General features: G+C 35.7%; 1 protein-coding gene across 1 annotated transcript; it reads right to left on the bottom strand.

Annotated features, from left to right (window-relative positions):
• Window positions 1–12,026, bottom strand: LOC115424973 (UPF0764 protein C16orf89 homolog). Its single transcript, XM_030142400.1, has 8 exons — window positions 11,759–12,026; window positions 10,211–10,363; window positions 9,303–9,453; window positions 7,271–7,388; window positions 6,238–6,400; window positions 4,269–4,373; window positions 1,778–1,867; window positions 1–463 (listed from the first exon to the last, which is right to left on the bottom strand). Exons 1-8 carry the CDS (start codon window positions 11,934–11,936, stop codon window positions 360–362), a joined length of 1,062 nt encoding a protein of 353 aa, XP_029998260.1. The 5' UTR covers window positions 11,937–12,026; the 3' UTR covers window positions 1–359.
• Window positions 12,027–13,014: the final 988 nt, after the last annotated feature.

Raw genomic sequence — 13,014 nt, forward strand, 5'->3', positions numbered from 1 at the left:
AATATAAAACTATATTATAACATTTGTCATTATTATTTTGTATCCCAGACCCCTGTTAGAAAAGAAACACCTGAATGCAACGTGTCCCAATACTTTTGTCCATATAGTGTATAATGCAGTGTCAGAGGAGCCAGAAATCCACTGCTACTGACCTGAATGATTGGAGTTTCCCTACATGTGGAATCTGTCGACTGAATTCAGAACTTGTCGAAGCTACAAAGTCTAACACAAAACAGAAGTAGGTGTAAAATAATCCAGTCCTGGGGTTTGTGCAGAAACCTCGAACGCGTCAGGAGTCGTCTCCATCTACCTGATCATCTGTGGTTGTCGTGTAGAACATGGACCTGGCGGTGTGGCGTTCAGGACAGCGGCCTTTTGGTGATGTCCTGTTCTGTCAGGTAGTAGTTCAGGTATCCGCCCAGAGCGCCCACCGCCACCGCCGTCATGTGACTGGAGCAGCCGTCTGTCAATCAACACACAGGAACATAAAACAACCAAGGTGTGAATCCATGTTGAGACACGTTATGTCATAAATTCCCATTATGTAATAAAAGTTCAAACTGGAATAAGAATGTCACGTCATCTTGTAATAAAGCCGCATTATGTAATAAACTGACACATTTTGTAATAAACTACCTCAGTGCATTATGTAGTAAGTTATTACAATTTGAGAAATTTATGACAAAATGCACTTGACACATTTGTATTTTTTTTAAAAAATGTAATAACATGGTTCATTATGTAATAACAATCCAAATTAATATAATTTCAGAGCAATTTAGAAGAAATTAGTCACAGGAGCTCCAGGTAATGGAATCAGAACTGTAACCACAGTTTAAAGGTGAAAATAAAAATGTGTCAAGTGCATTTTGTGATCGTGTCGTGTATCTTTCATTCACATGTGGGTGTTTCTCATTTTTCATGGAACTAAATGACTAAAACTAAATAGGGCTGTAAGAAAATATCGGTTCTGCAATATATCACGATATTTCATTTCACAATACTGTATCGATATTAAAAAGTACTGTATGGATATTTGTAGGTGTTTATTCAAATGCAGATATTGTGGAGGTTCATTTTAGTTTTGATTTATTGTTTATATCTTATTTATTCTTATTTCACACTCTTTTATTCAATAATGTTGGTTCCTTTGTTTGGATTGAACTCAAATCCTGTTCTGATGTTAGTTGTGAACTAATAGAATCTGAACATTTGAACAGGATCTGAAACTGGAATGTCTGTAAAACAGAATTTCAGTTTGAACACAGTTGGAACATTTGCTGATAGAACATTAGATCCTGTTGGAATAAAATACAAATGTGTTTAGGATTTGTGCAGATTTATGATGGAATTCAATTCTTCCAGGAAATAATCATTTTAAAAAAAAGAAACAAAACCAATAAAAAATTGCCTTTTTAACAGTATGATGATATATCGTATTGTGATCCTAGTGTTGTGATTTGTATCGTGTTGCCAGATTGTTGCTGATCCACAGCCCTTGTACTAAATGTACTGAATATTAACTGTGCATGTCACACCACAGGTCCTGTATTTTATGACCAGGGCTGTAAAATTCTACAGAAGGACGGTGGTTTCCAGCTCAACTATCAGGATCATCCAGTCGGTTCTGATTCCACAGCTCAGGTATATTTCTCTCTCTTGTAAAATGAGACGTATCAAAAACATGCTGGTTCACTGTGGAGTGATGAGGAGGAGCAGTGGATCACTTTACGGCTGACCTTCAAAACAACACTGACTCTAAGTGAGTGAGTCTGACCTGGCAGGATCTTCTCCCTCCTCTTCACTCTGCGGTGAGGCTGCAGCTGCTCCAGTAACTCGTCTCCGATGATCTGAGAGATGATGCTCTCTGAGGATGACAACAAGTCTGTTAGAGCTGAAAACGTACAAGTAGAAGCAGAAAGTCAACAGGAGACTTTTAGAACGATACGGGACAAAGACTGTGTTACTGAGTACAGATGAGACAGAGGATTCAAGACGTTTACTGTCATGTGCACAAAGAACTGAGCAATGGAATTTTTACTGTGAGTTCCCTTCACATGACTAACGTAAACAGTTAAGATAAACTACTCTTACTCTTTTTTTTATAATACTCTATTTTACAAATGTGTATTTGAGCTTGTATGTGCAATAACTGTTTCTTATATGTTTTAGCTGTGTTTATGTTTTCTATCTGTCTTTTTTCTCATACCTCTTCCTTTCTCTAACTCCTTTTCTGACTCAGGGAAATGCACAAGAATTCCACTGTACCTATACTGCTATGTATCTGTGCAAATGGCAAATAAAGTCTATTCTATTCTAACTAAAATGAAATAACTAATAAACTGTACACTAAGCAAGGAAAACTAAATAGATAAAATAAAATGAAGTGTACTCTGCAAAAGGAAGTGTATCAAGGTGCAAAAAAAAGACAAAATACTATCAGCGGTAAGACGGTGAGTGCAAATATTATTACTGTAGTGCAAATATGCAAAGAAATAGAAGACAAATGTATGTATATAAACACAATCCTGTTGTCAGACAAAAGAAATAACTAATGCTTAAAGGGGTTCTCTGTAAAATACTATAATGACCTATAAAAAATGACAACTCCAAATTTTTCCTCTTTATTTTAGTGTAAAAAAAGTAGAATTACATTAAAATATTTACATTTACAAACTATCCTTAAACAAAAATGTGAAAAACCTGAACTAATATGAACAACCTGAAATGTTTTAACCCATAAAGACCCAAACCACCTACTGAAATAAACTGTTTAATACCTGCTGATGCACTAATCCTATCAATACATGGAAATAATTGGTGTAAAATACAGTTCTTCATCTTTTCGTGGTCATCAGACATGACCCATTTGGACATTCAGAGGCTCCGTAGTTACCATGGAAACACTGTCATCTTCTCCAACATTGATTCCCCAGTCAAACCCATGGAGTTGGATCAGTGCCAGTGGACGAACACACTGGGTTCATGTTCAGATAATGACAGATTCAACTGCAAATGTCACTGTTTCTGCAGTTTATTCTTTTTTCAAATATAATATCCCTCAACTTTAATCTGAGCTTTAATGAACATCTACATGATCAATGAATTAAATACAGGAAAATACATGATTTATACTGATAAAATAACACTGGTCAACAACAAATGTATTGTTTCAGTTTTTTGAGCTGATTTAGGATCATTTTGGTGCTGAATCCAAAAATCACATTCATTTTGCTCAATCAGGTCAACTTTCTGAACTCTGCTCCATATTGGCTTTTGAACATTTGTGCTTACATTTATGGGCATTTTCACATCATATGATACAAAATTCTTTCATATTTCTTGCAATAAACGAGTTCTGGAGATTTGACTTTTGCCAATTTATGATTAATGTTTTTTTAATATTACAGGTGAATGAAATGGCTTCGACTAGAAGATCTGGCAAAAATAAGCCTGACGTATTCTGCTCCATCTGCGCTGAATACACCATTGTACCTAACAGGAATCCTGTTAGAAAAGGATTTTTTTCTCTTCAAACCTATTTTGGGTGAGAACTATATAAAAAATCAACCGATAAAGTCACAAACATGTAAGCAATTTTGTGAGAAGATCAAATTTTTCAAAATCAAATTAGCAAAAAAACCTGACCTGACTGAGAAAAACAGATGTCATTTTTGGATTTAGCGCTGCAACATGGTCCTGATTCAGCTGAAAAAACCTAGACAACTTACAAAAAACATTTTTTGTGATCCAGTGTAATAAATACAGAGGATAATATTTTAAATAAATGGTGATAAATCACTTAAGACACATTTGGATACTGATGTAAAAGTAGTGCTGGGTTTTTCTGGGTTAAGAGAAGGAATTGTAGTTTGACTAATATTCTGCCTTTTACTAAACGTGTGTGATTGTAGATCCACTGTCATCTGTAAATTCTAATGCACAGGACGAACTGAAACGTCTTAAAACTGCACTTCAACTGCAATTTCAGGTTCATGTTTTTTTCATTTTATTCACATTTTTTTAAAGGATAATTTCGAGATGTAAACATATTTTGCAGTTATTTGACTTTTTTCACTCAGAAACAGAGAAAACTGTAGAGTGGTCATCCTTTCCAGGTTATTCTGTTATTATTCTACTGTTGTGGTCCACTTTAGCTCATATGGGTCTGAATGTGGAACCTGAACTGACATGAGTTTAACCCTGAACCCACAGCGTCAGTGAACGTCAGAGGTAAAAACTCAAATCCATGCGCTTCGCTCACTCACTGTCTCGGCCGAAACAGCCCAGTTCCTCGTCCTGGAGACGCAGGATGTGATGCAGCCAATCAGCTTTGTAGAAGTCGGAGAAACCGGCCAATCCGCAGATGAGGACTGAACAGAACACACACACACACACCAGTCCGTCACACACACATTTAGGAGGGTGTTTATCTGTCATTAACGAGTCGTTCAGCTTCACATCCTGACGAGTATGTGTTTGACCCTGAGGGTTCTGTTACTACAGGCACTGTTGACCATTTTATTGATTATTGGGTTATTTTTTGTTAATTTTCTTGGCTTTTTTTGTTCTTTTTGTTCATTCTCTTGGTTATTTTCCCCTTTTTGTTAATTTGATTGATTATTTTGTTAATTTTGTTGATTCAGTCTTTATTCTTCCTCCTCATTTCTTTACAGGCATTGTTTGTTTTTTCATTTTCTTGATTATTTTTCTTTTTTGTTCATTTCCTTACATTATTTTGGGAGTTTTTTTGTTTGTTTTCTTGGTTGTTTTTCCTTTTTGTTCATTTTTTGATGTTTTTCTTTTTGTTGTTTTCTGGTTTTGTTTTGTTTTTGTTCATGTTATTGATTATTTTTGTGAGGTTTTTAGTCATGTTCTTGGCTAGTTTTGCTTTCTGCTCATTTTCTTGATTATTTTTGGGGTTTTTCTTTCATTTTCATGATTATTTTGTTAATTTTGCTGATTCAGTCGTTACTCTTCCATATCATTTCTTTCATTTTTTCTTCAGTCTCTGGGTTAATTTTCCTTTTTGTTCATTTTCTTGATTATTCCTCCTTATCCTTATCATCTCTTTTACATTTTATTTTTTTGTTCATTTTTGTGATGATTTTTTCCCCCCTTCATTTTCTTGTTTTTTGTTCATGTTATTGATTATTTTTGAGAGCTTTTGTTAATTTTCTTGGCTATTTTTTGCTTTCTGTTCATTTTTCTTGATTATTTAGTTAATTTTGCTGATTCAGTCTTGATTCTTTCATATTATGTATTTTATTTTTTCTTTAATCTCTTGGTTGTTTTTCCTTATTGTTCATTTTCTTGACTATTTTTGTAGTTTTATATCCATTTTGTTGATTCAGTCTTTATTCTTCCATATTATCTCTTTAAATGTGTTAATTTTTGTTCATTTTCGTGAATATTTTGCTCAGTTTTATACATTTTCCTGATTATTTATGTACAACAGGTAAATTTAGATCACAACCACAATAAACAGCAGTTTCAAGCCAATGTCTGCATATTTTTAGTCACATAATGTATCTTCACTTTAAAAAAAAAACTAAACTTTACTTAAATCTAGGCTTTTTTTATGAGTTTTACGCTTTGGAAAATGGCTTAAGAACTCTTAGAGGTGAGGTATTTTTTTGTTAATTTTCTTGTTTCTTTTTTGGGGTTTTTTGTTCATTCTCTTGGTTATTTTTCCCTTTTTGTTCGTTTTATGGATTAGTTTGTTAATTTTGTTGATTCAGTCTTTATTCTTCCTCATTATTTCTTTACATGTGGGTTTGTTTGGTTTTTTTATTTTCTTAATTTTTTTCCTTTTTGTTCATTTCTTTAATTATTTGGGGCTTTTTTTGTTGGTTTTCTTGGTTGTTTTTCCTTTTTGTTCATTTTATTGTTTTTTTTTTGTTTTCCTTTTTGTTTTTTGTTTTTTTTGCTCATGTTATTGATTATTTTTGTGAGGTTTTTAGTCATATTCTTGACTTTTGCTTTCTGTTCATTTTCTTGATTTTTTTTCCTTTCTGTTCTTTGCTTTAATTATTTGGGGCTTTTTTTGTTGGTTTTCTTGGTCGTTTTTCCTTTTTGTTCATTTTATTGATGTTTTTTTGTTTGTTTTCTGGTTTTGTTTTGTTTTTGTTCATGTTATTGATTATTTTTGTGAGGTTTTTAGTCATTTTCACAGTTTTTGACAAACCAAAAGCTCAAACCCAGTAAAGTGATGGCTGAGTTTGGTGTGCGACTCACTGTTCTCGATGAAGATGTCGACCGTCTGCTCGGTTAAACCGTCTCTGATGATGTCCAGGTTGGTCTTCATCATGTTGGAGCAGAAGATCTTCTCGTAGCTTCGTTCGGTCATGTTGGCCCGGGACGGTCGAGTGTCTCCTTTCAGCAGGTTGGAGCAGCCTTTCTGGAAGAAAAAGACGCAAACTGATCACAGGTCAGCTGATCACAGGAGCCAGGAAAGAAGGGTTTGGAGCAGGGCTGTCAGACTCATGTTCAGTTTGATCTGCAGTGGGCCGGACCAGTCAAAGAATAACAGTGAAAAAAGTCCAGTTACATTCTGATCAGGTTTACGTCGACAAAGTTTCCTTAAAAATCTGAATAACGTGAACAACTTTAATAGTCTTAAGAAAAACAAGTGCTATTTTAACAATATTCTGCCTCAGTTTATCAGTTTATCATTTACACATGCATTACAGTCGCACAAAACATTTAGAAACAGGCAGAATATTGGTCAAAATTAAATTTACTTTTCTTAACACATTTCCATTTGTTCATATTTCTGCAGGTTTTTCACATTTTTTTGTAAAAGCATAGTTTGTAAATGTAAACATTTTCATGTAATTTTACTTTTTTTATACACAAAAATAAAGAAAAATTTTCAGTTTTCATTACTTCTAGGATATTATGACAGTATTTTACTGGTCTGACTCATTTTTTGTAAAAGCATAGTTTGTAAATGTGAATATTTTCATGTAATTTTACTTTTTTTACACCAAAAAAACAAAGAAAATTTGGGGTTGTCATTATTTATAGGTTATTCTGATAATATTTGACTGGTTCTGACCCAGTTTAAATCTAATTGGACTGTATGTGTCTGTATGTGGAACCTGAATTAAAATGATTTTGACTCCATTGATTGTTAATATCTTCAGTGTAATTTTTGCATTTCACAAATTCATCCCAGGGCCGTATCAGACCCTTTAGTGGGACCGGATTTGACCCCCGGGACACATGTTTGACACCTGTGGTTTGGAGGGTCCGCTGAACATCTCACCATTTTCCCGATCATGAAGTAGAGCAGCTGGTGGGACAAGGAGTAGTGAGGGCATCCGAAGCGGGTCATGGTGTCCCTGCAGGGTTTGGTGACGATGCAGGGGGTCCCGTTCATCTTCCTGCTCAGAGAGGTGAGAGTTTACACACAAAGTAGACCACGTTCCCTCAGATGAAGTCTAATACATGACCTTTGACCCTACGTGACCCTGACCATGTACAACAAGGAGGTCAGATTCATGTGAGTTCAGGGACCACAAACAACAATAGGATCTCAAACAGGGAAATAATAACAGAATAACAGGTTGTGCAATGTTTGTCTGTTGTTGTCAGTGTATGTTTCTTATTGCCTATTATTATTACTATTACATATTTATATCACTTATTACTTATATAACATTGTTATGACTACTATTACTATTATCACTGTTTTTAGAATTTTTATCCTATTAAACTATGCATATACATACTGTGTGTATTATATTAAAACATGACATACTTTTTAATATTTTACTTTATTACTTATTTATACTTATTTATTATTATTACTACTTTACTGTTTATCATTTCTTCTAGTATGTTCTACTGTACAATTCCCTGCTTTTTCACTGCTGTTATTATAGTTATTGCTATTAATATTTTCTTGTAATATTTCTTATATCTGTACATTCATTGTTGTGCTGCTACTGGAATGTTAATTTCCTGAGGGCTCTGCTCAAGGGATCAATGAAGTTCTATCAAATCTAATCTAATCTAATCTAATCTAATCTATAAATAATGACAACTTTGAATATTTATATTTGCTTAGTGCAAATTGTGAATGAAAATTTACCTCTACAAGCTATCTTTTTCACACACAAAAATTAATAACATGGAAATAAACTGACATTTCTTAAGAAAAAGTTAAATTTTAACAATATTCTGCCTCAACTCATCATTTTCACATGTGCATTAGGACTTACAGATCACAGGGGATCTACAAAAGCAATAAACATTTAGTAACAGACAGAATATTGATAAAAGTTTAGAGTTTGGGGGGAAAAAAATCTTTTTTTTTTTTTTAAGAGTTTGGAGCTAAATTGAGTTCAACATGTTTGACTGTTAATAGCCTATTTTCTGTCATTTCTGCACTTTCCAAATCCCATCCCCTCATACAAGACGTATTTCACAGACGTTTGTCCTTAACCTTTACATCAGGGGTGTCAAACGAAACCATCAAATGTTCCAATCTGGTCCACAAGCCTTATGTTTGACACCCCTTAATGCACAGGTGTCAAACATGCGTCCCGGGGGCCAAACCTGGCCCACCAAAGGTTCCGTTCCGGCCCTGCAGGATGAAAGTGCATAACTGAACCTGAACAGTCCAGGTTGAACAAATCCTTTTGGTTCAGGTTCCACATACAGACCAATGTGATCCACAGTCAGAAGAACAACACAATAAACCAGAAAGAACGACAAACACATTTACTGGGAAAAAATTATGTGGAAAAAATTTAAGTGAAAAAAATCACATGACACTGTGAAAATATTTACATTTACAAAACTATTCTTTCACAATAAAATGCAAATAAATACATAAATAAAAACAAAGATGAAAAATCTGAAATGTGCAGTTTGAACAATCTTCTGCCTGTTCCTAAATGTTTATGGAACAGTGTGTAAATGTACGTGTAGAAATAAGAAGTCCAGGCAGAAGAGTGTTCAAACTGCACTAATTTTTCAAATGAAATTTCATTTTTTTCAGGTTTTTCACATCTATTTTGTAAAATGTAAATATTTTCATAATTTAATTGGAGGGTTTTTTTTTGGACTAAAACAAACAGAAACATTTGGATTTGTCATTATTTCTAGGTTCTTCAGTCATTATTTTACTGGTCTGGCCCGCTGCAGATCAAACTGGGGCTGCATATGGAACTGAACCAGACTGAGTTGGACAGAACTGCCTTAGGTGAAGGAAAACAGTGTGTTGAGTTGGTCTTGTGTTTCAGATTAAAGCTCCTGCTCTTGTGTCCGTTGTGTCGCTGTGTGTTTCGTACCAGGTTCCCAACAGCAGAGTCAGGCATTTGTCGCTGAGCTGCTCGTCGTAACACTCGGTGGTCATGGTGGACGGGTAGACCAGACTGGGATCTGTGGAGCTCCAGCCATGAGGGATGAGCCAGAAGGTCCAGGACAGCAGGGGCTCGAACTCTGAGCCACCCACAGCGAAAGGAACAGCCAGAGGAAAACACAGATGACGGCAGGAGCAGTGAGTTTATGTTCTGCTGCCTCGTACTTCTGCACCTGGACGTCTGTCAGAGACTCTGTTCTCACCTGAGTTTATGGCGTTTTTGGGTTTTTTTATTCTTTGTTTAGTTGGAAAAGCACATGTAACAAAACTTCTCTTACAGGTACAGTTCAGTTTCTACACGTCAAATGAAAAAATGCTCATCCAAGATTTTTGTCATATATAGAACAAATAAAATAAAGAAAGAAAGAAAAGTGGGCAGGAGGAGGGGGCTGGCTCCACTACTTCACCAATAAGATGAGACACTTTAAGGTGTGTGTGTTTACGTCAGTCCAAACAGAAAGGTTTCACATGTAAAAGTATTCACATCATCCATGGATTCATTTCACACCCACTCCAAATGTAACAGAGTGTGTCCATTTTGACCAAACAGTGAGAATTTATGTCGTTTTTATTGTTCTGTTGTTTTATTGAAAGTCTTTTAACCTTTTCTTTTTTATAATAATGGGCTATCTATCTATCTATCTATCTATCTATCTATCTATCTATCTATCTATCTATCTATCTATCTATCTATCTATCTATCTATCTATCTATCTATCTATCTATCTATCTATCTATCTAATAGCTCAGGTGTTTTCTCTGTAGAGGCTGGAACAGCACATGCTTTGAATGGCAGACGGTGCCACCCCACATGCATGCTGGGAGTTGGAGTCTCACCTCTGTAGTACTTGGGGTCGTTCTGCTGCAGAGCCACCACGGCCTTATCAAAGCTTTGGTCCAAACGTTTGACCAGCGACACGGCGGTGGTCCTCTGAGCCCAGCTGACCGGGTCAGTGTGAGGCCACGTCCGAATGGCTTCCTTCAGTTCAGCTGAGACCACAACACCCCCAGGATACACAAACAAACAAACAAACAAACCACAAACAAACAAATGACCATACAAGGAACTGCACAGTTCATGTTCTTTCTTATTTATTTTGCTCATTTTTGTTGATTTTCTTGATTATTTTATTTAATTTTTGTAAATTTTCCTGATTCTTTTGGTCCTTTCTGTTTGTTTTCAACCATTTTTTTTCTTGATTATTTTCCTCCTTACTTTCTTCATTTTTGTCATTTTGCCTATTTTATTAAACACTATTCACATTCCTGATTGTGCTCTTTTTATGTTATTTTCTTGATTTTTTTTTCAGGTTATGTTTCCTTTTCCTTAATTTTCTTGATTACTTTTTTCAACTTGTGTATTTTCTTGATAATTTTCTTCATTTTTGTCCTTTTTCTTGTTTATTCTGTTCTTTTTTGCTTGGTTTGTAAAATTGCTTGATTGTTTTGTTCATTTTCTTTCTCTTCTGTTTGTGTTGATCTAATCATTTTTCTCCCATATCTTCTCCTTTACATGTAAACAGAAATACGAACTGATATGTGCATTTCTTTTCAGTAAAGTTCATTTGTATGAGTTTGTAACTAAACTGTGCAGGAGTTGAATGGACTAGTTCTAGGTGTAGTTTCTAAATGTCTTCTGATAGACTCAGGTCTGAGTCCTTTTCATGGACAAATGAGACGGTGCTTAATGTAGACAATATGAAAATATCTTGCTAGAACTTACTTTAACTAAATATTAAAACTTGACACAACATGAGAAGCATCTTATTATAATAAAATCTTAAATCTTAAAAATCAATGACAACATTATCCTGTGTTTTTCTGGCTGCAGTGTGTTTCCATATGAACAAATACTAAACTGAGGTGTGTGTTATTGTCAATGAAAACTACTGTGTTTGTTTTTTGTTTAATTTTCTTTCAGTTTTCTTCAGTAGAATATGTGAAGTACAGATGGGATAATCAGCTCCAACTTCAGCCTCCATCTCTTGGTGCACTGTTCTTTGTTTACCTTTTTATTAAATGCCTCATTGTTCATTTGTCTCAGTTTCTGGTTTGTAAAACTGTTAATAATAATAAAGATCCAAATGACCTGCTGCTGAAATGGGAACTGAAGCAGTCGTGAGCGCTGTGACTGAATATATCTGGAGGTTTTTTCTTATATAAGTCTGCTCAGTTCCCATGCCCTCCAGGCTCCTGCAGCTGTTCTGCAGATGTTTGTCCTGCAGACTCCTCCTCCTTCCTTCCTTCCTTCCTTCCTTCCTTCCTTCCTTCCTTCCTTCCTTCCTTCCTGCCTTCCTTCCTTCCTGCCTTCCTTCCTTCCTTCCTTCCTTCCTTCCTTCCTTCCTGCCTTCCTTCCTTCCTTCCTTCAGTGTGTTGTGGACCTACCCTGCAGCATGAGGAAGCCGACCACCCCGTCCAGGTTGATGTGCTCATGTTGCCGCTCCAGGAACACGGCTCCCCGGGACAGGCTGTTCAGGATGTCATCGATCACCTCCGCCTCGGCCCCGTTCACCGCGGCCAGCAGAGCCAGCACCGCGGCCACCTGCAGCCCCAGCGTCCGCATGTTCCGTCTGGATCCGCTGTTCGGTCCGCTCCGGAGGCTCCGGGACGGTTCAGTCCTGCGGAGGGGGGAGAGGAGCAGCTGCGTCTGCGGGGGAGGAAGGGGGGAGGCCGGGGGAGACACAGCACGTCAGAGGGGACCCGGTTACGAAAGCCATCTTAAAGAAGCAAAAATCACACCGAATTTTCATTTATAAGACATTTAATAACGTGTGTTTACGCTCCAACACCCACCAGCAAATGCATGTGTGTTCATACTGGACTTAATAAGTTTTATTCTTCTAATTATCTCTTTTACATCAGATGTTTTCTTTTTTTTTTTTTCTTTATCCCTCTGGTATCCCATCCAGCAAGGCCCTTACTAAACACCAAGTGTGCCTTTTTGGCAAAAAATTTTCATGCAGTTTGTTTTTAATTCTTTTACACTTTTTTCTATTTCATCAACTTGAACCGTAAATAAAAATACCAAATACTCAATAATTGTCACATTCTTTAACCATTTAAATGCTGTGTTTGTAATGGAAACAAACCATTTTTTGGATGCAAAAAACAATTTTTTTTTTTTTTTTCAATATACTCCATAAAAAGTGGATCACATATTAGATTTTTTTCATCCTGGCATATGTCAGTGATTAACTCCAACATTGGTTAATTTACATTATTATTTTTGGTGCTAGGTCAAATGTTAAAAAATACTAGCATCTGTCACCAAGTGTGCATAAAATGCACACCTATAAATCCAACTATTAAATATTATATACTGATTTATTTTTCTGCTCTAATTTGATTTTATTTTTGTAAATCCAGCTCAGTCCTAATCATACAGATCAAATGTTAGAATTAGTGCGTTTTCTGCACACTTGGCAGACAGATGATAGTCTGGTCATTTTCTTTTGTTTACAATGTGCACATTTGAGTTGGTGGACAGAATTTTGAATCATGCAAAAATGAAGAACTTTTGAATTCTAACCTTATTTAAACTGTGAAAAGTAATATGAAGTTTTTTAAAACGAAGTGCAAAGTGTGTGTAAAAGGCGCACCCGGATACCAGAGGGTTAAATTATTTCTCTGGTTGTAACATG

The sequence above is a fragment of the Sphaeramia orbicularis genome, chromosome 8 (genome assembly GCF_902148855.1).
Source record: "Sphaeramia orbicularis chromosome 8, fSphaOr1.1, whole genome shotgun sequence".
In the NCBI taxonomy this organism is placed as follows: domain Eukaryota; kingdom Metazoa; phylum Chordata; class Actinopteri; order Kurtiformes; family Apogonidae; genus Sphaeramia; species Sphaeramia orbicularis.

Coding starts and splice junctions, on each gene's coding strand:
- LOC115424973 (XM_030142400.1), bottom strand. CDS start 11,936: ATGCGGACGCTGGGGCTGCAGGTGGCCGCGGTGCTGGCTCTGCTGGCC. Junction 7,389..9,302: donor ACTCTGCTGTTGGGAACCTG/GTACGAAACACA, acceptor CTCTCTGAGCAG/GAAGATGAACGGGACCCCCT. Junction 6,401..7,270: donor ACTTCATGATCGGGAAAATG/GTGAGATGTTCA, acceptor TTTTTCTTCCAG/AAAGGCTGCTCCAACCTGCT.